This window comes from Pristiophorus japonicus, chromosome 11 (assembly GCF_044704955.1).
Source record: "Pristiophorus japonicus isolate sPriJap1 chromosome 11, sPriJap1.hap1, whole genome shotgun sequence".
Classification (NCBI taxonomy): Eukaryota; Metazoa; Chordata; class Chondrichthyes; family Pristiophoridae; genus Pristiophorus; species Pristiophorus japonicus.
In genome coordinates, this window is record NC_091987.1 from 6104503 (window position 1) to 6129408 (window position 24906).

The following is a 24906-nucleotide window of genomic DNA, read 5'->3' on the forward strand; positions in this document are numbered from 1 at the left end:
TTGAAGAGAGTTGTTTCTGAGACACTTACAAGGTAATTGAATGCCCCTGTACAGTGACTTGCATTGCATTTGAAGTAACGTCTACACTGTTACTATCAACATCGTAATGTTGGGAGAATCAGACACACCATCCAAGACCCACAAATGTTTTGAGCTAGTAGATGTGTGCAAGTTTTTAAAACGGATTTGTCGGTGCACTTCAATCACATTCTGAGGTAATGGTTCTTCTGTGTCTGGGTGTTACAATGCAGTTTGTACATAAGAGGAATTCACACACCTTTAGATTAGCCCATGCAATTTTTTTAAACAAATGTGAGGGGCTGTATCATTACTGTAAGGGGAACTAATCTATTTTCAGGTATTTTTTTAACCCGCTTGCCTGCAGACTCTGTTTCCTGTTTTAACAAATGCTGTGTGCAGAATAACAGTGGAGCGAGGCAGCTTATTACTGCATTGAATCAGCCCAGCCAGTCTGCACCATAAATGAAATATATGGCCGCAGTATTGCTACAAATGTAATTATCTTTCAAACTCTCTCAAGCTGGAGGTAAATACGGAATTGTTGATATCACTTGGCCTGTAAGTTAGTTCCGTCTTAAGTACAGAGTATTGCACACTGCAAACTCTGAATCAATTCCCTCTTGAGTGTTGCCCCTAGTCCTCGGCTACTTTCCCCTTTAAATGAAAGGGAAATTGATACACTAAAGGGAGAGTTTCAAAAGCTGTTCCTTTAAATAAAATCAATATGGAAATGGTGAACAGAATGTACCATAGCTAGTCTACGAATAAAAACACAATAATCTAACTTCCTAAATAAGGCAGTCTGTTATTCCAGCATATTTTTTTCGATAATATCGTATTTGTGCGCCAAAATAAATAACCAACTGTAAAATATGAGGACTCGTGTTGCCAAGTTTGAGGCAGGAGAGACTCAATATTTTGCATTGATCTGATTAGGAGGCGTCTTTGAAAGTGGTGATTCCACTAATCAACAGGAATTATAGGCTATGAAAATGAAAGCTTTTGCTCTAAATATATTGTAGTTCTCAAAATGGTGGGATATAGAGGACACTAAAAATATCCCAACAGTGGATTGTCAAGGGGGGGAGGAACTTAACACAATCACTAAGGAGGTACTACTCAGTAAGATAATGGGTCTAAAGGCGGATAAATCCCCTGGACCTGATGGCTTGCATCCTCGGGTCTTAAGAGAAGTAGTGGCAGGGATAGTGGATGCTTTGGTTGTAATTTACCAAAATTCCCTGGATTCTGGGGAGGTCCCAGCAGATTGGAAAACTGCAAATGTAACACCCCTATTTTAAAAAGGAGGCAGACAAAAAGCAGGAAACTATAGACCAGTTAGCCTAACATCTGTGGTTGGGAAAATATTGAGGAGTCCATTATTAAAGAAGCAGTAACAGGACATTTGGAAAAGCATAATTCAGTCAGGCAGAATCAGCATGGATTTATGCAGGGGAAGTCATGTTTGACAAATTTGCTAGAGTTCTTTGAGGATGTAATGAACAGGGTGGATAAAGGGGAACCAGTGGATGTGGTGTATTTGGACTTCCAGCAGGCATTTGACAAGGTGCCACATAAAAGGTTACTGCACAAGATAAAAGTTCACAGGTTTGGGGGTAATATATTAGCATGGACAGGGTATTGGCTAACAGAAAACAGAGAGTCGGGATAAATGATTCATTCTCGGGTTGGCAATCAGTAACTAGTGGGATGCCGCAAGGATCAGTGCTGGGACCCCAACTATTTACAATCTATATTAACGACTTGGATGAAGGGACTGAGTGTAACGTAGCCAAGTTTGCTGATACAAAGATGGGAGGGAAAGCAATGTGTGAGGAGGACACAAAACCTACAAAAGGGCATAAACAGGCTAAATAAGTGGGAAAAACTTTGGCAGATGGAGTATAATGTTGGAAAATGTGAGGTCATGCACTTTGGCAGAAATAAAATCGAAGAGCAAGTTATTATTTAAATGGAGAAAGATTGCAAAGTGCCGCAGTACAGCGGGACCTGGGGGATACTTGTGCATGAAACACAACAGGATAGTATGCAGGTACAGCAAGTGATCAGGAAGGCAAATGGAATCTTGGCCTTTATTGCAAAGGGGATGGACTATAAAAACAGGGAAGTCTTGCTACAGTTATACAGGGCATTGGCGAGGCCACACCTAGAATACTGCGTACAGTTTTGGTTTCCATATTTAAGAAAGGATATACTTGCTTTGGAGGCAGTTGAGAGAAGGTTCACTAGGTTGATTCCAGAGATGAGGGGGTTGACTTATGAGGAAAGGTTGAGTAAGTTGGGCCTTTATTCATTAGAATTCAGAAGAATGAGAGATGATCTTATCGAAATGTATAAGATTATGAAGGGGCTTGACAAGATGGATGCAGAAGAGGATGCTTCCACATAGGGGAGACTAGAACTAGGAGCATAATCTTAGAATAAGGGGCTGCCCATTTAAAACTGAGATGAGGAATTTCATCTCTCTTGAGGATTGTAAATCTGTGGAATTCGCTGCCTCAGAGAACTGTGAAAGCTGGGTCATTGAATACATTTAATATAGAGATAGACAGTTTCTTAATCGATAAGGGATTTTGGGGAGCGGGCAGGGAAGTGGACCCGAGTCCATGGTCGGATCAGCCATGATATTAAATGGCGGAGCAGGCTCGAGGGGCCGTATGGCCTATTCCTGCTATTTCTTATTTCTTACATTCCTGGCCCACTCTAGTCCTGAGAACATCTGAAAGGGTAGAGTCAGACTTGTAGCCAGTGTTGATATGGCTGGACCAGTTGAGCTTCTGATTAATGGTATGCTCAGGATGTTGGTGATAGACTCATTTGTCAATCTCGGCCTGGGTATTGTCCAGGTCCTGCTGTTGCCTCTGGTGGGCTGCTTCATTATTGGAGGAGTTGTGAATGAAGCTGAATGCTGTAATCATCAGTGAACCACCCCACTCCTGACATGATGGAGGGTAGGTCATTGATAAAGCAACTAAAGATGGTTGGGCCAAGGATACTGCCCTGAGGAACACCTGTAGGGGTGTCCTGGGGCTGCAATGGTTGACCCCCCCCCCCCAGTAATCTTCCTACGTGTCTGGTATGACACCAGCCGATGGAGGGTTCCCCATTGACCTCTGTTTTGGTAGGACTCCATACTCGGCTAATTTCTGCATTAATGTCGAGGGCAGTTGGTCTCGCCTCTTTCCTTACATTTAGTTATTGCTTCCATGTCTGAATCAAGACTTTTAGTTCTGCAGCCAAATGGTTCTGGTGGAACCAGAATATAGTATCAGTAAGCAGGTTATTGGAGAATAGGTGGTGTTTGATGGCACAGTTGATGACCTTTTCCACCACTTTGATGTTTAGGAGTAAGCTGATGGGGTGGTGATTGGCCTGGTAATGTTTGTCCTGCTTTTGCTGGATAGGACATACCCGGGCAATTTTTGAAAGATGCCGTCTTTCAGATGAACTGTTGCACTGGGGCAACGTCTGCATTTCAGATATATGTAAAAGGTCACTTGGCACTATGAGCAGGGAAGTTCTCCCAATGTCCTGGCAAACACATCCCTTAACCACGAAATAGATTAAGTAGTCATTTATCTCACTGATGTTTGTTGGACCTTGCTGTACACAAATTGGTTATGTTTGCCTATATAACAAGATAGAATGCACTCCAAATAATTACTTGAAATGAAGTCCTTTGGAATGTCCCGAAGAAAGGAAAACTCTATAAATGAAAATTCACTTTCTTTCTCTCCTTTCATAGAAAACATAGAAACATAGAAAATAGGTGCAGGAGTAGGCCCTTCGAGCCTGCACCACCATTCAATAAGATCATGGCTGATCATTCCTTCAGTACCCCTTTCCTGCTTTCTCTCCATACCCCTTGATCCCCTTAACCATAAGGGCCATATCTAACTCCCTCTTGAATATATCCAATGAACTGGCATCAACAACTATATTCAAATCCCCTAGCTATGAAGGCCAATATACCATTTGCCGCCTTTACCACCTGCTGTACCTGCGTGCCCACTTTGTGACTGATGAACCATGACACCCAAGTCTCGTTGCACCTCCCCTTTTTCTAGTCTGCCACCATTCAGATAATATTCTGCCTTAGTGTTTTTGCCCCCAAAATGGATAACCTCACATTGATCCACATTATACTGCACCTGCCATGTATTTGCCCACTCACCTAATCTATCCAAGTCACCCTGCAGCCTCTTAGCGTCCTCCTCACAGCTCTCACCGCCACCCAGTTTAGTGTCATCTGCAAACTTGGAGATATTATACTCAATTCCTTCATCCAAATCATTAATGTAGATTGTAAAGAGCTGGGGTCCCAGCACTGAGCCCTGCGGCACCCCACTAGTAACTGCCTGCCATTCTGAAAAGGACCCGTTTATCCCGACTCTCTGCTTCCTGTCTGCCAACCAGTTCTCTATCCACGTAAGTACATTACCCCTAATACCATGCGCTTTGATTTTGTACACCAATCTCTTGTGCGGGACCTTGTCAAAAGTCTTTTGAAAGTCCAAATACACCACATCCACTGGTTCTCCCCTGTCCACTTTACTAGTTACATCCGCAAAAAATTCCAGAAGATTCGTCGAGCATGATTTCCCTTTCATAAATCCATGCTGACTTGGACCAATCCTGTCACTGCCTTCCAAATGTGCTGCTATTTCATCCTTAATGATTGATTCCAACATTTTCCCCACTACTGATGTCAGGCTAAACGGTTTATAATTACCTGGTTTCTCTCTCCCTCCTTTTTTAAAAAGTGCCGTTACATTAGCTACCCTCCAGTCCATAGGGACTGATCCATTCGGAAACTTCAATGGATGGACAAGACCCCTGAAATTACTTGTATTGTGAATTTGTGACCTTCCTTTCATCAAATTCAGTGAACACCATTAGCCAGTAAGGATATTCTGTGTTTTGGGTAAAGACAAGAAGGCTTTGTCTTGTACTGCTTAATAATTGATGCATCAGTTGAACAAATTCGGAGCTTTCATCAATCTACTGAACTCTACTGTTCCACTCCATGCCATGGAGTCTTAACATTTGAACTTTACGGGAGGAAAGAGAATAGGAATGTCATGGAAGCTGAACATTTAATGGCTTTTATGTTTTTTTACAATGTGACTGCACTGAATATTTGAACACCAACGCTCTGAAGTAGACGAGGAATTTATATGCTGGCTTGGGGACTAGTCACATTTTTTCCTAACTAAATTGGATTCACTCAGTTATATATTTATATTAAAGAGAGAATTAAATTTGGGCTTGGATTAAAACATAAGATAAGAATGAACAAAGGTCTTCCACTCTTTAGGTCGCCTCATTTACATCTCTACACCTGTTACAGTGCTTGGATTTCTGAACCTCCTGATGCATCTGTCCTAATCTTCACCCTTGTCTGCATTCATTGAGCGAGGTGGCATTCTAATTCATGAGTTGGCTCTTAATAGATTATACAGGGCAGTTTGCTTCTTTTTAAACTTGTTATACTACAGAACATAAAGGGGTTTCTAAACTCCACCTTCAGTAACTACTATTCCGCTCGCTCTCCATTTCAGCGATAAAATTGTTGAAGAGCAACCTATCGAAGAGGAGGAAGAAAGTGATATTGATGATGATGAAGACGATGATGATGATGATCTGGATGATGAAGACATTGAGGACCAATATGAGGACCCAACTGAACATACAACCAGTAGCACCACTACCACTACAGAGGCAATTGAAGAAGTTGTGAGAGGTAATCTGAACTCAAAGTTTTTAATACCGGCGGCACTGGACATAGACCACTAAAATCACATGCAGTTTTGTCAATAGGGTGAATTGGTTTGTATCTCTTTCATGTTTTTCTTTTTGAAACACTGTGGTAATGCAGAGCTGTGGTTCTCATTCAGAGTTTATCTCATTGAGGTTTGGCATCCTCTGCTTAATCCGTCTACACTGGAGCCTCTGCTCAGACTGGAGGGGGTGGGGGGGGGAGTTTTGTTACATTAAAGTGGCATGTAGTAACATTCCTGTTTGCACCGCACTCCATTTCAGAGTGGACTGATCAGAAGATTTTGTCTTCCCAATTATTCTTTCAGAAAATGGGGAGAGAAAGGGTTGAGACAGCTCTGCTTTGTTGAAGGACACCTTTTTCTGACGTGGTTTGAGGTCATTGTAGATTTTGAAAGTCTAATTTAACAGTTGCTATTTCTACACTCTAAATGGAGTACTGTCTGCATGAGCAATAGGTCTGTTGAGGCTTAACTTGCATGAGACATACATAGTAAAGAACTGGCTAGCACAAGGTCACTATATTAGAACGCATTCTGCAATTGCAGCTAAAGAAGCAAAGGGCATCTTTGATTCTGTTTCACTAGTGTGATATAATAAAATTGTGTCTATGTCTAGTTTATTGCTGTATTTAAGGATGGCTGATTTACTAGGCTCTCCTCCTCCCGAGCCTATTCTAAGAAACGTAACACTCTGAGGTTATTATCTATTTGTTTCCTGAAACTTTTTCCTGCATTAACTACAGAAAGTCCTGCGCCGGCATACGTAGACCCGAGGAACACCAGATATTGGACCTCGGGCCTCATTTGCATCTAGCGTGTGAGCTGCGGACATCTGATGGGTCTCCCCAGACATCTCACCGGCAAAGAACATTTTGGGGCGTGGGGGAGTGGTGGTCACAGGCAATGTTCCCTTTAATTTTGGGGGGCCATGCGGCCCATTCATAAATCCACATGTGCATGGTTATTCCCTTTAAAAGCCGGTGAGCCAGCTGCGTCAGGATCTCCCGAGCGCTGAGCACCTTAGAGAACATTGGTCGCAGGGGCCTGTGCTTTTAATGTGCAGCCAGGGCTCCATGTTAGGTAAGTATCTTTATAAAAAACCAAAATTACCATTTTGATGGCGAGCTGCACGGGTCCCTTTAAGGGCCACTGGTTAGGCCAAAATGTAGACCTGGTTTTCCTGAATGCAGCTGGCCAGCAGCTGGCTGCATTCCGAGCAAAGCCAAGGCATCAAATGGGCCCCTTAATTGCATTTGCAAAGAGGCTAATGCTTGTTTCCGGCCTGGGCTTTGGGTGCTGCCTTTAATGCCTACGCCAAAATGGCGGGCGGCGCTGAACATGCGTGTACGGGTTTTGGTAGGAAGAATAAGGAGGTCACATACTTCTTGGAAAATAAGAGGCTCAATGGGCGGAGGAGCAATGGGATCTAGGGGTACAGGAACACACATCACAAAGTAGCAACATAAAACTTTTTTTAAAAAGCAAGCCAAGCACTGGGGTTTATTTCTAGAGAGTAGTGAAGTTATGTTAAATTTGTATAGAACTTTGTCAAACCATACTTGGCATAATTTGCACAGTTCTGGTCTCCATATTTGAAGCTTTGGCATCCGTTTTATACCTGTAATTCGTGAGCAGTTTAAAAAAAAAAAAGTTATTCCCATTTTTCCGCAAAGAAAAGGGAGAATCATCCCAGGTTGCTTGCAGGACTCCTCCAGCACTTTAATCTACAACAACACAGCCAGAGGCCTGCACGCCAAATCCCTTACTAGCCTGCAGGCCTTGAGCTCTGCTGTTGTGGAGCAAAGTACTGAAGGAACCATCTGGGATAACTTCTTCCTGCATTGATTCTGCTGAGATCGGGAATTGTGTGGTATGAGCTATACAAGATGCAAATGTGGATACTACAGTCTGATGTCGGTACTCTAATCTTCTTTGTCAACCAGTCAGTAGTTTCTTCTCCCGTCCTTTTTCTGTCCCGAAGGCACTGGTTTGTGCTGGCATACGGATCCACGTTGCTGAGTGCCTTGCCGATTAACAGCACGGAGGCCCTGGCTGGCTGCGATCGCCTATCCCTGCACAAGCCAGCAACTGCAGGAACATTTATCCCTTTGGTAAATTACACAGTTAGCTAGGATGGAAGCGAGTAGTATTTATTTTAATGTTGCAGGCACTTCTGAGCGAGACGATGCTTCTAAAGCATTCTAGCCTCTTAAAATCTTTGCAAGATGGCAAGGCAGGTTGAGAAAGCGTATGCGATACAGTATTTGTAAATAGGGACATTGAATACAAAAACAAGAAATCCTGCTAACTCTTTACAAATCTCTGGTTAGGCTTCAGCTGGATTATTGTATACAATTCAAGGCACCACACTATAAGAAGGATGTCAAGGCCTTGGAGCAGGTACAGAGGAGGTTCCCAGGATAAAACAGTGGATGGGGGACTTCAGTTCTGTGGAGAAATTGGAGAAGCTGAGATTATTCTCAGAGCAGAGAAGGGGAGACCTAACATTCAAAATTATGAGGGGTTTTGATAGCAAGTAGGGAGAAGCTATTCCCTCTGGCAAATGGATCGGTAGCCAGAGGTCATAGATTTAAAATAATTGGCAAAATAACTGGAGGGTAAATGAGGAGAAATATTTTCACACACAGGGTTGTTTAGATCTGGAAGGGTGGTGGAAGCAGATCCCAAAGGAAATTTTAAAAGGAAATTGGACATGTACTTGAAGATTAATTTGCAGCATTATGCAGGGAATAGCTGGTGTGTGGGACTAAATTGGATAGCTCTTTCAAAGATCCTGTAGAGGCAAAACAGACCAAATGGCGGCCACCTGTGCTGTAAGATTCTATGAAAAGCCAGACTTCCAAATTCAGCATCAGATTTAATTTAGATTATTAAACTGTTCACAGCAGCATCTGTGGCTTTGCCATCTTTGCCCTTTGGATATGATGCACCATGTGTGATGTCAGAAGCTTGCTGTCTGGTTCTAATCTTTGTTAATGCAGGGGATGCAAATTCCTCATTCAACATGCCACCATTTATTTAATATCTAAGTTTCCGTGAAGGAATGCACATCAATAGACACACTTGATGGAGCCTTGTACATCGACGAGCCACTTTCATAGCTTGTGTTTAGGTACAGGTAATTATTTTCTTTTTAGTCCTCTTCTCCTCTTTAAAATATGCTGGTGCATTAACTGCACCAGCCAGCCCATGCACATCACCTGACTTTCCCTGCAGTGGAGGGACTGACAATGAATTAAGCAGATAGCTAGATGTGTTATTACTTGGTTGGCAAAAAGATTTTAAGGAAAAACCTGATCATCTCATCTCTGTTTGTCATGTACAATTCTGCTAGACACTTGATCTCTGCTCTCCAAGGCCTTTGGTAGATTAGTGAAACATCAATAATTTCACTCCATTTACAATAAAGGATCTAACCAGTGACAACTGAAGAAACAACAAAACAGGAAAAGACAAATTGTGGGCCATGTCTACAAAAATAACTGAGGAGTACTGCAGCAGAGAAAGCTAGATCTTTGCTTGATTCTGGATATTACTGAGTGGACAGCTCTGCTGAATTAACAGTTATCCAGTTCTATTGTGTGACTGTCAATTAATTTAGCTGAACGCTTTACCTGTTGCAACTGAAGCTGAAATTGCGAACTTCACAAGAAGTTGACGTGGTAAATGTGGACACTTTTTTTAGTTTGAAAATGACCTTTTCAAGACCTGACTAAATGTTCAGATTTTTGTGTCATTGTGGAGTAATTGTCTCGCGTGTTGCTCTTCAGTAAGCTGTTTAACTATCAAAACTCCAGCTAGTGGCAGAAAGCAGTGCTAAAATTTATTGAGCATGTTCGACAGGCTCTGGTGATTTTGTTCCCCAATCCTGTGCTGTTTTCGAGCAAAGGTGATGAGAACTATTGAAAATCAGCTTATTGCATCATACTTTGTTTTATCAAATGGAAATAGTCTCAGAATGGAAAATGCCAAAGCAACGGTAACAGGAATTCCAGTCTCCCAAGTTTGATGTCTGAAATAACAACTGAGTTTTGTCCCTAATTTTTTTTTAAAACACAAGAGGAACGGTTTGGAGTCTAAATAATCCCCCTTGGCTGGTTTGTGCATTTATGATATGTAATCCGAGAAGTTCCTCTGATCATACAATTGGTAAGTACACTGTCCAATGTGAAATTAGCCCATACAGCATCGGAGGGACCTCGGTTCCATGCCATCTGTCTGCTGATTTTTTTAAAAGATTCGAGTCAGTGTAGAGTTTGTTGTAATGCAATCAGTATCCGTACTCCAGGCTCTTGGCAAGGTGGCGGGAGTTCCTGCTCCTGATTTGGTATCCATTGACTCCTGCTGCACATCTGAGGATATTCTCTAACCCAGCACTCTAGGCGTACATGTACAGATTAACCCTTTGTATATAGCACCTTTCACATCCCGAAGAGCTTTACAGCCAATTAAGTACTTCGTGAAATAATGGAGGAAACGTGGCAGCCAATTTACACGCCACAAGCTCGCGCAAACAGCAGTGTGGAAAAAAAATATTCATTTGATAAACACATTAATTGCCTAGTTTCCCTAATCCTACATGAAAAGCTTTTGATTATATGAATGAATCAGAAATTAATCTGGATTCAGTTGCCCAGTTTGTGTAGCTCTGAAGGGACACATGATGCTGGTAGAATATTGATCTTAACATATTGGCCACCCAAACCTACTTGAATATGTTCAGGATGTTGCCTTCAGGCTTTACCCTTCGCTTGCCTGAGCCTTCCGTTTGTGTGCAAAGCTGGTGTAGTTTCTGGAGGAACGGAGCCTGCCGAGGGCAGACTGTATCTGATAGGAAGGGAACGTGACATTCTTGCTGGAACATTTCAGCAAAGCTCATTAAATTGACTTGCTGGCTGAGAGGCCGTCTGAGCATTCAGTTCTTAAACGAGTACCAGCAAGAAAACTGCACTGCTGTGCCAAACACACATTCTTATAATCGATTTTTGAGGTTTTGTAAAGTCAAATAATCCATCCTCAAGGTGTTATGTTCGAATCTATGCTTCCAGATACAACTGGTAATTAGTTTACCCAGAAAGGCGGTGAATTATGTGGCAGTGATTTCCAAGGTGGCTTTTCCCAATGCAACTCCAGAAACCTTGGAGAAATGGTGGGAGATCAGGGAACCCGCACAAATAATCTACCCCAAAGTCTTGGTGGCTGTTCCAAAGGCCTTGTGGGTAAAGCAGTTGCTCGATCTAAAAATAAGCAATACAGGTTAGTAGGGTCCAGGTTTGATTCTTGGTGAGGAGGACTACAATCAGCCTGGGTTTAAGTTTCTGATGTGCATTTTCCAGCAGGTGGAACTGCAATCGGGCAAGAATGAGATTTAGCTCTAGTGTGATGTCGCCCACAGTTGAATAACTGTTGACATTCACTATCTGGGCTCACACATGAAGGTGGCCACTTCAGAAATGTAGTGGAGTTCTGATAGAATCCATGCTCCCATACCCCAGCAAGAGCTACTACTTTTTGTGTGACACGCGAAAAAGTGGACATAAGATTTGGTGAAGGGAGAAAGGGCGGCACAATGCTATGTCCTGGTAGAATGGAGGCTTTGCGAACATGGTTTCCCTCCTACAATGAATTAGCAACCTGTTTTAGTGATGCCTTTTGCAATGGTCAGACACGTCCACAAAGCAGAAGTAGTATTAGTGGACCAATCCCCCCAAGCTTTTGCCCCACACAACAATCTGAGCAAGTTAGTTGTATTTTTGGGGAATGGTGTCTAGGAGACTAGAAAGTAAAGGACGAGAGGTACTTTTCAACCTTTTGGCTGCTACTGCGTATTTGTAGTTAGAAATATTTGTGCAGCAGCAATCTGGATGTTCATGGTTTTGCTTTAATAGGAGAACCACAAGGAATTCCAATGGTATAAAGTGGAATACAGGTGTGACTGTGACTAAGTGTGGTGCCTCTGATCTCCAGAAGAGGAGGGGAGAAATATTGTAATGTTTGGTTCGATTCCTGTTTAACTGTATATAGACTGTTTCTTTATTCCCATCTTTCTACTCCCAGCTTGAGAATGTTCTCAATTCTCTGTCGGTATCACCCTTAAGTCAACCTCTGCATGCTATGGAAGAGTTGCCTGGGGCATTTTCTGTACCTATTTATTCACTCCCGCCTTGTTTTCCCACTTAGGAATTTCTACATGATTTGCATCCACAGGTGGGTCCCACGTTCTGAATTCCTAATTTCTTTGATTTTGTTTCTTGTGGCATTGTTGTACTGGAAACCAATATCCGTGATAAAGAATGGGATTGATTTCCACTCAGTATGCCAGCGTGAGCCAAACACAGTAAAACTTCCTTTACTGTGCCCCAAACTCTGAGCACTTGCCACTGTATCAGGGTGACCAATCCATTTTCTATACCACTTTGTTTGGGTGCTCAGTGGAGCTGCTAATTTAACACCACTTACTGTTTGTCCTGTGGAACCATGTCCACTCATCTGGATTAGGTGAAGTCCAAACTTATTTTATGTACTTTCCTCGCAACAGCCAGAACAGAGAATTTCATTGACTTTGGGTCGGAGTCAAACAAGAGTTCTAGTAGTGAAAGGATTACGTGTTCTAGCTCATTGAGCCACTCTTCCCAGTCTTGGCTTCGGAGGAGATTTTATTTGGACACCAGTATCCTGTCCTTTCACTGACTACTGAACCAAGCTGGTAGTAAACTTTAAATCACCATATTTTACAACGGGTTCGATCAGTCAATCAGAAGGTAGTAAAATATTATAGGTATGAGAAATTGAATTGACGTATCCAGGTTTCTACAGCAAAATCACTTGGAGTTGCTATGGTTTTGAAGCCTAAAAAGGGTAGGTTTTTTTTGTTGTAAATTTGTTTTTCTCCCCGACTAAAATCCTCGCATCTTTCACATTCAGAAGTTTGCTCTGAGCAAGCAGAAACTGGGCCTTGTCAAGCTATGATCCCTCGGTGGTACTTTGACATCAGTGAAGGAAAATGTGCGCAGTTCATTTATGGAGGCTGCGGAGGAAACAGAAACAACTTTGACTCCGAAGAGTACTGTTTGTCCGTCTGTAACAGCGTCAGTAAGTGAACCCTCCCGCTGGTTGCAGCCTCTCTGTGTCGCTCTGCACTGAAAACTCCAACCAGTTTTTCTGCTGTCTAGCTGTAGGGCAAGTGCCACAGCTTGCCAACTTAACTGCTGCTGTAGTGAAACTTTTCACCGTCTGTTTTCTTCCTAACCCCTTTAGTTGCTCTGCACTAACTGCTCTCCGTATATTCTTAACTTCGTTTTGAACTGTAACATGTAAGCTCATTGTATTGCGACCTTTGAAGCTTGTACTAGGTTTTGAAAGATTTGCTTTTTTTCCTCAAAATGATGTACGTTAAGTGAGATGAAACATGAGCTAAGATAATGTATGTACACTTTAAAGTAATTTGCGATTTATTTTTATATTTGCAGTGGGAATGTTTGACTGCTTGAAAAGCAAAGTCTGGTTGCAGTGACAAACTTTGAATATATGGCTAACTAATTAGCATTTACAGTGGCTTAAAAACTAACAAAATTGTGTTATGAAACTAGTAATTCCTGTAGAAATGGCCAGGTGAAATTTGTACTTTTTAAACAGTGCTGAAAAGTTTTGTGATGTATTTAAGCACGTGCGTATTATTTTAAAGTGTTTCACTCTAGTAAGAGGCTGTGGGGGTGGGATAATTTATTTCATATCATCTGTCTCTCAGACTTACTTACACTACAGCTTCATACATAAGAACATAAGAAATAAGAGCAGGAGTAGGCCATTTGGCCCCTGGAGCCTGCTCCACAATTCAATAAGATCATGGCTGAAGTCTGTCTCTCTCTCTCTCTCTCTCTCTTTTTCACCTCCTCCCAATACACTAACAGCAGGTGTTACTTGACCAGCTATCCAAAGTACTCTGTTGCAGCACCTCAGATATGGCTAGTTTGTTGAAAATATGAAAACCCCAGAGTATGAAAGAAAAATCCTTAGCTTCAAATATCAGTGTGTGAGCAGCCATCGATAAAATAAATATCTAGCATCATGGTTTTAAAATCAACTAGTACAGCTGTAGCTGCCTTGAAGTAATGTGGTTGTGAACTTCGCTCGTTCATTTGAGTTTGATCTGAAGTGAAGGCTAACTTTTGTCTGGTCTGCTAGAGTTCCATTCAACTGAAGACTAGTGTGGATTTATACTAGAGGGAGAAAATATGATAATGGTGGACAGTTAGGCATCTTTTGGGAGATCGCATTCTGTATTTAACAGCAGCCATACAGTTTTCCATGTTTGAGGGATTTTTTTTCATTCCTCAGACTCCTTGATTCCGGTTATGATTTGTGAATTTTCCAGCACTTCTCTGGGAAACAGTCATCAAGTCATTTGCACAAGAAAAGATCTAATCTGCTAGGGACTTACAGGATTAGAAAATAATATTTTGATCTATGTAGCCAACCCAGGATTCAAATACCTGTACACCATTCACTATCTGTATCCCTCAATTGATTTTCTCTCTCAATGTCTTTCTGGCTTACTCCTAAAATTCATGATTTCATCCTTGATGTTCTCCTTGGGCAGTCCATTCCAAACATGCACCACGCTCTGTCCATTCATTTTCTTCTAAGCTTCAAACTGAAACCTCTGACTTTTACCGTCTATCATATTGAATTAGTATAGCCCAAGACTGATGATTAAGTCACTCATGGTAAATTGCTCACTGAAGGCTATATGGGATGCCCACTACATCTCCTGTCTGTTTAGAAGGTGGAGAGATGAGGTCGTATCTGCGCCAACAGCGCCTCTCCGCCATACCTTAGTGCCTCAGCAGGGATTCCATCCGCACCCGTAGCCTTGTTATTCTTGAGCTGTTTTATGCAGCATTGGGGTTGACGCACCTCAAATCCTGCAAATCCCCTGTGAGGACAGGCGCACCAACATTAGCGTCCTCGACCAGGCTAACATCCCCAGCATTGAAGCACTGACCACACTCGATCCGCTTCGCTTGGCAGGCCACACGGTTCGCATGCCAGATACGAGACTCCCTAAATAAATGCCTTATGCGGAGCTTCTTCGGGTAAACGAGCCAAAGGTCGGCAGCGGTAGCGTTACAAGGACACCCTCAAAGCCTCCCTGGTAAAGTGCGACATCACCACTGATACCTGGGAGTCCCTGGCTAAAGACTGCCCTAGGTGGAGGAAGTGCATCCGGGAGGGCGTTGGACTCTTCGAATCTCAACGCCGAGAGCGTGACGAGGTCGAGCTCAGGTAGCGGAAGGAGCGTGTGGCAAACCAGCCCCACCCAACCTTCCCCTTGGCGAATGTCTGTCCCACCTGTGACAGAGTCTCTGGCTCTCGTATTGGACTGTTCAGCCACCAAAGAACTCACTTCAGGAGTGGAAGCAAGTCTTCCTCGATTACGAGAGACCGCCTATGATGATGATGAGAAGGTGGAAAATATTTGCACCACTTGATTATTTTATAAAAGTTAAACTATTGTTCGGATTTATGTAGAAATAAAAGAATTACAGAGGCAAAAACATAAATACAAATTAATGTAGCAGGGCTATCATATCGCCTTTGATTCTTCTGCCACTCACCTTAAATCTGTGTCCTCTGGTTCTCGACTCTTTCGCCAGTGGGAACAGTTTCTCTCTCTACTCTGTCCAGACCCCTCATGATTTTGAACACCTCTATCAAATCTCCTCTCAACCTTCTCTTCTCTAAGGGGATCAACTCCAGCTTCTCCAGTCTATCAATATAACTGAAGTCCTTCAACCCTAGAACCATTCTTGTAAAACTTTCTGCACCCTCCCTAAGGCCTTCACATCCTTCCTAAAGTGCGATTCCCGAAATTGGAGACAATACTTCGGTTGAGGTCAGACCAGTGTTTTATAAAGGTTCATCATAACTTCCTTGCTTTTGTACTCTCTGCCACTATTTATGAAGCCCAGGATCCTGTATGCATTTTTTTTAAACGCTTTCTCAACCTGCCCTGTCACCTTCACCTTAAAATCTTTCCTATTCTGAAGAAAAGAGCTCCGTTCTGTTAAATATAGAATCAGAGATTTACGGCACAAAAGGTCATTCGACTCATCATGTCTGTGCCAACCGACAAAGAGCTGTCCAGCCGAATGCCACTTTCCAGCTTTTGGTCCATAGCCTTGTAGGTTATGGCACTTCAAGTGCGCATTCAAGTACAGGTAGTTTCTAAATGCTACGGGGGTTTCTGCCTTGTAGGTTATGGCACTTCAAATATTCTATCTAGAATCTAATACGTACAAATCAAATCTAAAATATCCCTTCCATTAAAACTAGACATGTTTGATCAGATGTGTGTATAATAGTCTGAGCAGCCAATTCCTGTATCTAACAGGACTAACATTCTATTTTTGTCACCGATCCTTTCAATTTTGGGCAAGGTGAATTGTGTGTTTTTTGTTCTGTAAACCTGGATGTGTGGACCCCAGTAACTTCAAAGACTGATCTTTAAATACAGTGAATTCAATGCTCCCATGTCCATAGAAATCCCCTATTTTTTTTATGAAAGTCTCTCATACAAGTGACATGAAGGAAAATGTATAATTCATAGGGCGATGAGAATGTGTCCTGATATCCTATTAACTAGTCTTGATGATTTTTGAAACTAGGTCATTACTGCGTACAGGAAGGAACAAGCAGGATGTGTGCATCCTTCATGGATATAATCGAAGCATCAGAGCCTGCAGTTTTGCAGCATGTCAAAGCCACCAGGGAAATGCCCTTTGGGGAGGTTAATGAGATACTTAAGTTTCAAACCAGGTGTGCCAATCCAATACCACTACTATTTAACAAAATGTAAACACTTCATGGTTTCCATGTTTGAGGTGCTTTCACTTTTGTTATGTCGGAAAAGAGTCAAGGAAATGGAGGAAAGAGAATGTTTTACCCAAGAGTCTGACCATGAGGTAGGAGCACTGAGAACTTCCTCAGACAAGAAGCAGCATCCTGAATGGGGGGAAAGGAAAGAAAAACCCTGTAAACTGTTCACTAAATTTGCATGTGCAGAATTGTTTTTCTTCCGTCCATAAATAGTGTAAGCGTGTGCCCCAAAGCACTTCTGGATTACTTTTAAGCTGGCTTTGTATTTTTAGTTTACTATGATTGTGACAAATTCTAGGCCTATTCTAAATATTCTGCCTGAGTCAACACCAGTCTCTTCCATAAGCAGATCCTTTTTTGATTCACGGTGTCGCTGGCAAGGACCATCCCTAATTGCCCTTGAGAAGGTGGTGGTGAGCCGCCGCCTTGAACCGCTGCAGTCCTTGTGGTGAAGGTACTCCCACAGTGCTGCTGTTAGGGAGCGAGTGCCAAGATTTTGACCCAGTGACAATGAAGGAATGGCGATGTATTTTCAAGTCAGGGTGGTGCGTGACTTGGGAGGGAACCTGGAGGTGGTGGTCCTTGCAATCAGATGTTTACCTTTACTGCCCAATATCTAGTTGTGTGACAGCATGACCTGAGGCTATAACAAATTAATTAGATACGATATTCTCGCACATGCCCCCAAGTGTGCTTCTCCTGTTGTCCAAAAAGCTGGACTGATAATTCAGTGACACAGGACTAAAAATCAACCAACTGGTTTATTTTGCTATTGTTAAAGTGAGCATAGTGAGTCTCATCTCATTTTGACTTTATTCTGTAAGCTTTCTCATAGTGTAGAAAACAAAACACGGCATGGTGTTAATGAGCTAAGTTAACATTTCGGACTCTTGTCTTAAAAGGGGAGCCTTGGCCCTCGTCTGTCTCAACAGACTTGCTGGAACTGAACTAGACCATGTATTCCCTTCATCTTTTGTTCCCTGGCTGGGACAGTAGGCGAGTAGCTTGATCTTTGACCTTCCTGTCAAGGGGTTGACCAGCAGGGCTGCCAGTATAAACTGGCTAGTGCCCTCCCCCTTCCCTCCCCATCCAACATCAGGGCTCCTAGAAACATTCTCTTGTTCATAAATGAATAAGACATTCCAGTCCCTAATGTGCCAATATTTGCTGGGATTTGTTGGTAATGCTCTATTGTCTCGAGCATTCTTTCCTCCCACCTTGCCTTGGGTTGCTATGGGGGATTTTAATCCTTTTTGAGCTAAATTTAACCAAATAGTAACATTGTAATAATGCATGGAGAAATAGTTAGAAATCCTAAAAGTGGCAATGATCTATAACAGTACTTGAGCCATCAGAATTTCAGTTACCATCTATCATCAAAGGCAGTCCCTCGAAATCGAGGAAGACTTGCTTCCACTCAAAGTAAGTTCTCAGGTGGCTGTGCAGTCCAATACAGGAATTACAGTCTCTGTCACAAGTGGGACAGACAGTGGTTGAAGGAAAGGGTGGGTGGGGAGTCTGGTTTGCCGCACGTTCCTTCCACTGCCTGCGCTCGTTTTCCGCAAGCTCTGGGCAACGAGACTCGAGGTGCTCAGCGCCCTCCGTACCACAGTACCCTCAGTACCATAGCTACTCATCCATACCTCTTGGCTCCTATTTCGGGTTATAGATGTATAGCCATCTGAAACCCTCTGTGTGACTGCCTTGGGGCAGAATTGGGCGCACTGTATATAGTTACAAATCCCACTGATCATCAATAGATGAAAGCTGTAGACTTGGCATAAGGACACTTTACAGTAGATGGCCTGTGTGTTCACCTCTGCAACTCTTTGAATTGGAAGACATTTCCTAAATGGGGGATCGGATGGTGGAATGAATTGGCATCTGAGAGTTCTGTCTGAATCTAGTGTGATGAGATGACGGTCTCTCTTTCTCCACCACCACCACGAGCTACTTGAATCCTGGCATTAACGTGAGCTGTGTGGACCCCGCTCCTTGTGAGCGTGGACCCACTATGTAAAATAGGCTCATAGATTGAGAGACTGCAAGGATAGTGGTTGAGAAGTGAGGTGTCACGCTGGAACAGTGGTTGTCGTCCTTGTCGTCTTCATCATAGGCAGTCCCTTGAAATCGAGGAAGACTTGCTTCCACCCTAAAAGTGAGTTCTTAGGTGACTGAACAGTCCAGTACGGGTGGGACAGACAGTCGTTGAAGGAAAGGGTGGATGGGACGGTTTGGCGCACGCTCCTTCTGCTGCCTGCGCTTGGTTTCTTCATGCTCTCAGCGATGAGACTCGAGGTGACCAGCGCCCTCCCGGATGCACTTCCTCCACTGAGGGCAGTCTTTGGCCAGGGACGGTGGGTGTCGGTGGGGATGTTGCACTTTATCAAAGAGTCGTTGAGGGTGTCCTTGAAATGTTACCTCTGCCAATTTTGGGCTCGCTTGCCGTGTAGGAATTCAGAGTAGAGGGCTTGCTTTGGGAGTCTTGTGTCAGAACAATGCGAACAACGTGGCCCACCCAGCGGAGCTGGTAGAGTGTGGTCAATGCTTCGATGCTGGGGATGTTGGCCTGATCGAGGATGCTAACGTTGATGCAACTGTCCTCCCAGGGTTATTGTAGGATCTTGCGGAGACATCATTGGTGGTATTTCTCCAGTGATTTGAGGTGTCCACTGTACATGGTCCACGTCTCTCAGCCATTTTACCACAGCCCTGTAGACCATGAGCTTCATGGCAGATTTGAGGGCCTGATCTTTGTACACTCTTTTCCTCAGGCGGCCGAAGGCTGCGCTAGCGCACGGGAGGCGGTGTTGAATCTCGCCGACATTGGCTGCTTTTGCTGATAATAGGCTCCCAAGGTATGGAAAGTGGTCCACGTTGTCCAGGGCCGCATACTGTAGTTCGACGACAGAGGTTGGGACGGTCTTAGATCTGGCCTGGAGATGACGATGGTTGAACAGGTTCCCACGAGTTCTGTAGTTTAGTTCCACTCTAGCGGGAAGCTTCTTGAGTGTGAGGTGGAGCATTGCAGCGAAGATGGTGGTTTGGGGATAAGGTTCATCGTTGGGAGTGAGCAAAGAGCTTTGAAAGCTGATGACACTGGGCATGAGACAGTGTTCCATTTCCCTGCACTGCCAGCCTTGTCACTTGAACACAGAACTTGATCACGAAAAAGGACTGCCCTGAAGAACTTTTTTAATTAGCACAAAAAATTTTGATTGGTTTGAAATGTATCTGTTTGGATGCTTTAATTATAAAATTCCTGAGTTTAAGTAACTTGATGCTGCATTCCGAGTGAATATGGTAATCACTCCATTCAAGGACAGGACAGAAACAAAAATACCTAATCTACATACACACACGCACACACCTGACCTTCACTTGAACCGACCGTGAAAGACTGTATTCCCTGTTCCACTTCCAGAAAGAAGTATCTGATATCAAAATATTAATGAGTAGAAATCAAGGGGTACCAAGCCATTTCCTATCCATGCCATTGTATTCATTGCGGTTAGAGACTTAACTTAACTGTAAATCCCTATTAAGTGAATCTGCTTCGGCTTGACTTCTATTTTCTCGTTTCACAGGCTACTGAACAAACGCTGCTTAGAAAAGTACCGCACAGTGCTTAGCCCAGTTTTTTCTTATAAATACATTAACAACTGGAGACTGAATTTAGACGCTAATATTAGAGCTCTTAAATTAGTCTTCACCGTTTAATTTAAATTAAATACTTGGAAATGAGAAAAGGTCATTCAGCCCATCTAGCAGTCATCACTGCTTTCTTTTCAGAGGTGATCTGACTGTTCTTGATTTTAGTCTGATTGGATCAAGAAATGTAAGAAGTTTCTGCCCTGACCAAACTTACCAATGGCATCCTCTTCCAATGCCTCTCCTCTGTCTAGCGTAGCTGTCCGATTGTAGCTAGGTCATGTTCAGCAATAGCTTTTCTGTCTCCCCCTGCACGGTTATCTCTCAAGTCTCCCAACGATCCATGCTTGGCCTGCTCCTCTTCCTCATCTGCGTGCTGACCCTCAGGGATGTCATCGGCTGCAGGTGGAATTAAATAGTTGCTTGAAAGAAAAGGATATGGGGAGTGAGCAAGAATCTGGAATTAGATTTGATGGTTTGAAGAAAAAGCACTGGTGCAGACTTAATGGGTAAACTGCCTTGTTTCTGTGCCATTACATGGTTCTGGATCATGGAGGAAAGTGCATATTCTTATTTGTTACTGTTTTTTAGGGAGGAAGAGTTAGATTTTTTCCAATTTTCTCCTTTTCTCCTCTCCTGAAGATAGGGACTCAATTTGGTGAGAATTGTACAAAAGCCAGCAGCCATTTGATCTGGTACCTTGCCCGAGAGCCCTGAGTTCAATTGTTGGGGCCCTATATAGCTGTGCTGGCGCTAACTGATCGCACACTAGAGAGTGATCCTGGAGTGTCCAATACATTTTTTTAAAGTAGCTCAGTACCAGCCCCAGAGCATAAGAGAGGCCCTCGGTATTATTTATAATTTTCAGTTCCCTTTAATACAAGTACTGCTGCTGAGACTGCTCCATTTGGCATTACCATCGTCCTCTGCAAAAGCATATTGGGTGCAGTAAGAGCAAATCAGCGTCCAGGGCAAGTGCAGATTCTCAACTTGCATGATCCATGACTGCCCTGTATCATCGAATCATAGACGTTTACAGCACGGAAGGAGGCCAGTTTGGCCCATCGTGTCCGTGCCGGCCAACAAGAAGCTATCCAGCCTAATCCCACTTTCCAGCTCTAGGTCCGTAACCCTGCAGATTACGGCACTTGAAATACACATCCAAGTACTTTGTAAATGTGGTGAGGATTTCTGCCTCCACCACCCTTTCAGGCAGTGAGTTCCAGACCCCCACAACCCTCTGCATAAAAAACATTTCCCCTCAAATCCCCTCTAAACCTTCTATCAGTTACTTTAAATTTATGCCCCCTGGTGGTGGTTCCCTTTGCTAAGGGAAATAGGCCCATTTTATCTACTATATCTAGGCCCCTCATAATTGTATACACCTCAATGAGGTCTTCCCTCAGCCTCCTCTGTTTCAAGGTAAACAAATCCAGCCTATCTAATCTGTCCTCATAGCTAAGATTCCTGGCAACATCCTCGTAAATCTCCTCTGCACCCTCTCCAGTGCAATCACGTCCTTCCTGTAATGCGGTGACCAGAACTACATACAGTACTCCAGCTGTGGGCTAACCAGTATTTTATACAGTTCAAGCATTCTGTAGGCTGCCTTAACCATCTTATCTACCTGGCCTACTACTTTCAGGGATCTGTGGACATGCACTCCAAGGTCCCTTTGTTCCTCTACACTTCAGTGTCCTACCATTTAATATGTATTCCTTTTCCTTGCTAGCCCTCCCCAAATGCATTACCTCACACTTCTCTGGATTAAATTCCTGACCAGTTGATTGATATCTTCCTGCAGTCCGCAGCTTGCTTTCTTCATTATCAACCATACAGCTGATTTTAGTATCCTCTGCAAACTTATTAATCATATCCCCCTATATTCAAATCTAGATCATTGATGTATATCACAAAAAGCAAGGGACCTAGTATTGAGCCCTGCGAAACATTCCTTCCAGTCACAAAAACATCCATCAATCATTACACTTTGCTGCCTGCCGCTGAGCCAATTTTGGATCCAACTTGCCACTTTGCCCTGGATCCCATGGGCTTTTACCTTCATGACCAGTCTGCCATGTGGGACCTTATCAAAAGCTTTGCTAAAATCCATATACACTACATCATATACTTTGCCCTCATCGATCCTCCTGGTTACCTCCTCAAAAATTTCAATCAAGTTAGTCAGACACGACCTTCCCTTAACAAATCCGTGCTGACTGTCCTTGATTAATCAGTGTTTTTCTAAGTGAAGATTTATCCTGTCCTTCAGGATTTTTTCCAATGATTTTCCCACCACTGAGGGTAGGCGGCTTAGCCTGTGATTAACCGGTCTATCCCTTTCTCCTTTCTTAATAGCCAAACTTTTGCACAGCAAATAAAGAATATCCAATCGGAATCAAACCTCTGCAGAGTGGTAAGATGTGTACTTAAATACAGGAATGCGGAATTTATTCCAAATGAGAAGGATCTGATGACTCAAATGAAGACTTAGTGAATTACAAAGTTCTTCGAGTGTCTGTTTCAACATTCCAAATTTTAGTCCATTTTGCACAGCAGTTAAATGACACTAGACCTCGCCAAACCGATTACGCCATCCTTCATTCTGCAGTCCAGATAAAGTAAGCGTCTCAGCCAGCTTGGAAGAAAAGCTAGTGCTACAAGTGACTAAATTTGAGTAAAGCAGTCTTGTTTCACCCATCGCTAATCTTTCTGCTCCTCAGAGGATTTGGCACACTTTACATTACATGTTGCAAATGGACAGCCAGCTAGTTTTCTATAGCTTGCTCAATAACCTTTTTGTACTGGCAAGTTGCATCAGGTCCAAAGTTCTCCCACCCCCCCAAAAAAGCAGTTTAAATATTTTCAATACTTCATTTGATGGTGGTGAATAGTCAGTTTTCATCATCTGCATTTTATTGCAACTAGAGGATTGCTCCATATAGCTGCTGTCATTTGTAATCGTTCTCTTACCCCCAGGAGAATTGGTTGCACTTTTCAGGAGGATGAGAGTTGGTCATGTGACCCTCAATGGAGTGGGAAGAGTGGATAGATACACCCCTTGAAATCATTTTGTTTCAGATGTTTGGACCTCGTCTCCTAAAATAGGTTTTCAGTAGTATTTACATTCCTTGTTAAATCAGTTATGCTTTTCACCCCCAATTAAAAATTCGCAACCAAATTAGGGTGGTGAGATTCACTGGGATCAGGAGTAGGCCATTCAGCCCCTCGAGCCTGTTAACATAAGAACATAAGAAATAGGAGCAGGAGTAGGCCATTTGGCCCCTCGAGCCTGCTGTGCCATTCAATAAGATCATAGCTGATTTGATCTTGACCTCAACCCCACTTCCCTACCCGCTCCCCATAACCCTTGACTCCCTTATCGTTCAAAAATCTGTATCTCCACCTTAAATATATTCAACGACCCAGCCTCCACAGCTCTCTGGTGTAGAGAATTCCAAAGATTCACGACCCTCAGAGAAGAAATTCCTCCTCATTTCCATTATAAATGGGCGACCCCTATTCTGAAACAATGCCCCTAGTTCTAGATTCCCCCACGAGTGAAAACATCCTCTCTGCATCGAGCCCCCTCAGAATCTTTATACTTTTCAATAAGATCACACCTCATTCTTCTAAACTCCAATGAGTATAGGCTCAACCTTTCTTCATAAGACAGTCCCTTCATCTCAGGAATCAACCTTATGAACCTTCTCGGAACTGCCATCAATGCAAGTGTATCCCTCCTCAAATAAGGAGACCAAAACTGTACGCAGTACTCCAGGTGTTCTGTTCTGTCATTGTATTAGATCATGACTGATCTATATATCAACTCCATTTACTCACCTTTTCTCCATATCCCTGATGTTTCTGAGACGGTTTCAACAGGCTGACTCAACTTATATAGTGTAGTGGTTACGATACTGAACTAATAATCCAGAGGTTGGGAGTTCAAATCCCACCAGGGCAAATTGTGAAATGTAATTAAATAAATCTGGTTAATTATGGGATGGCACCATAAAAAAGACTGAAAGCTGATGGATTGTTACAAAAGTCTAACTAATGTTCTTCAGGGAAGGGAACCTGCCTTCCCTACCCAATTTGGTCTGCATATGACTTCAGTCCCAGACTATCTGGCACTTCAGAGGGCAGCAAGAGTCAACCAATCAGTTGGTTTTTTTTAAATGACTGGCAACTAGACATGGATAATAAATGCAGTTTTGTCAGCAGTGTTTCCTCTAATTTGGGGGCTGCGTGGATATTTAAAATACCGCACATGTGCGGTTTTTCTGTTTAAGTTGGCAGCGTGAGACCTCTGGAGCGCCCCACAGCTTAAAGGTAACATTGGTGCGTGGCCCCTTTAAGGGGCTGCACATTTCATTCAAACTTTCGTGCATGCGCATTTTTTCCATTGAGATACCAGCAAGCAGCCTGCATGGGAGTTTCAGACGGCTGTGCAGCCAAATGGCTCTGCTGCACAGGAGAGCAGGAAAAAGAGTGGGAGAGCTATAGTGATGGGGGATTCAATTGTAAGGGG

General features: G+C 43.1%; 1 protein-coding gene across 2 annotated transcripts in view; it reads left to right on the plus strand.

Annotated features, from left to right (window-relative positions):
- The window catches only part of appa (amyloid beta (A4) precursor protein a), a 174119-nt gene that overhangs the window by 119812 nt on the left and 29401 nt on the right, over window positions 1–24906 (plus strand). The window contains exons 6-7 of one of the 2 annotated variants that reach the window (XM_070893218.1): window positions 5604–5785; window positions 12768–12935. In XM_070893218.1, the coding sequence (XP_070749319.1) occupies window positions 5604–5785; window positions 12768–12935 (350 nt within the window). The remainder of the gene's footprint in view (window positions 1–5603; window positions 5786–12767; window positions 12936–24906) is intronic. The other variant, XM_070893219.1, reaches the window with a different exon arrangement.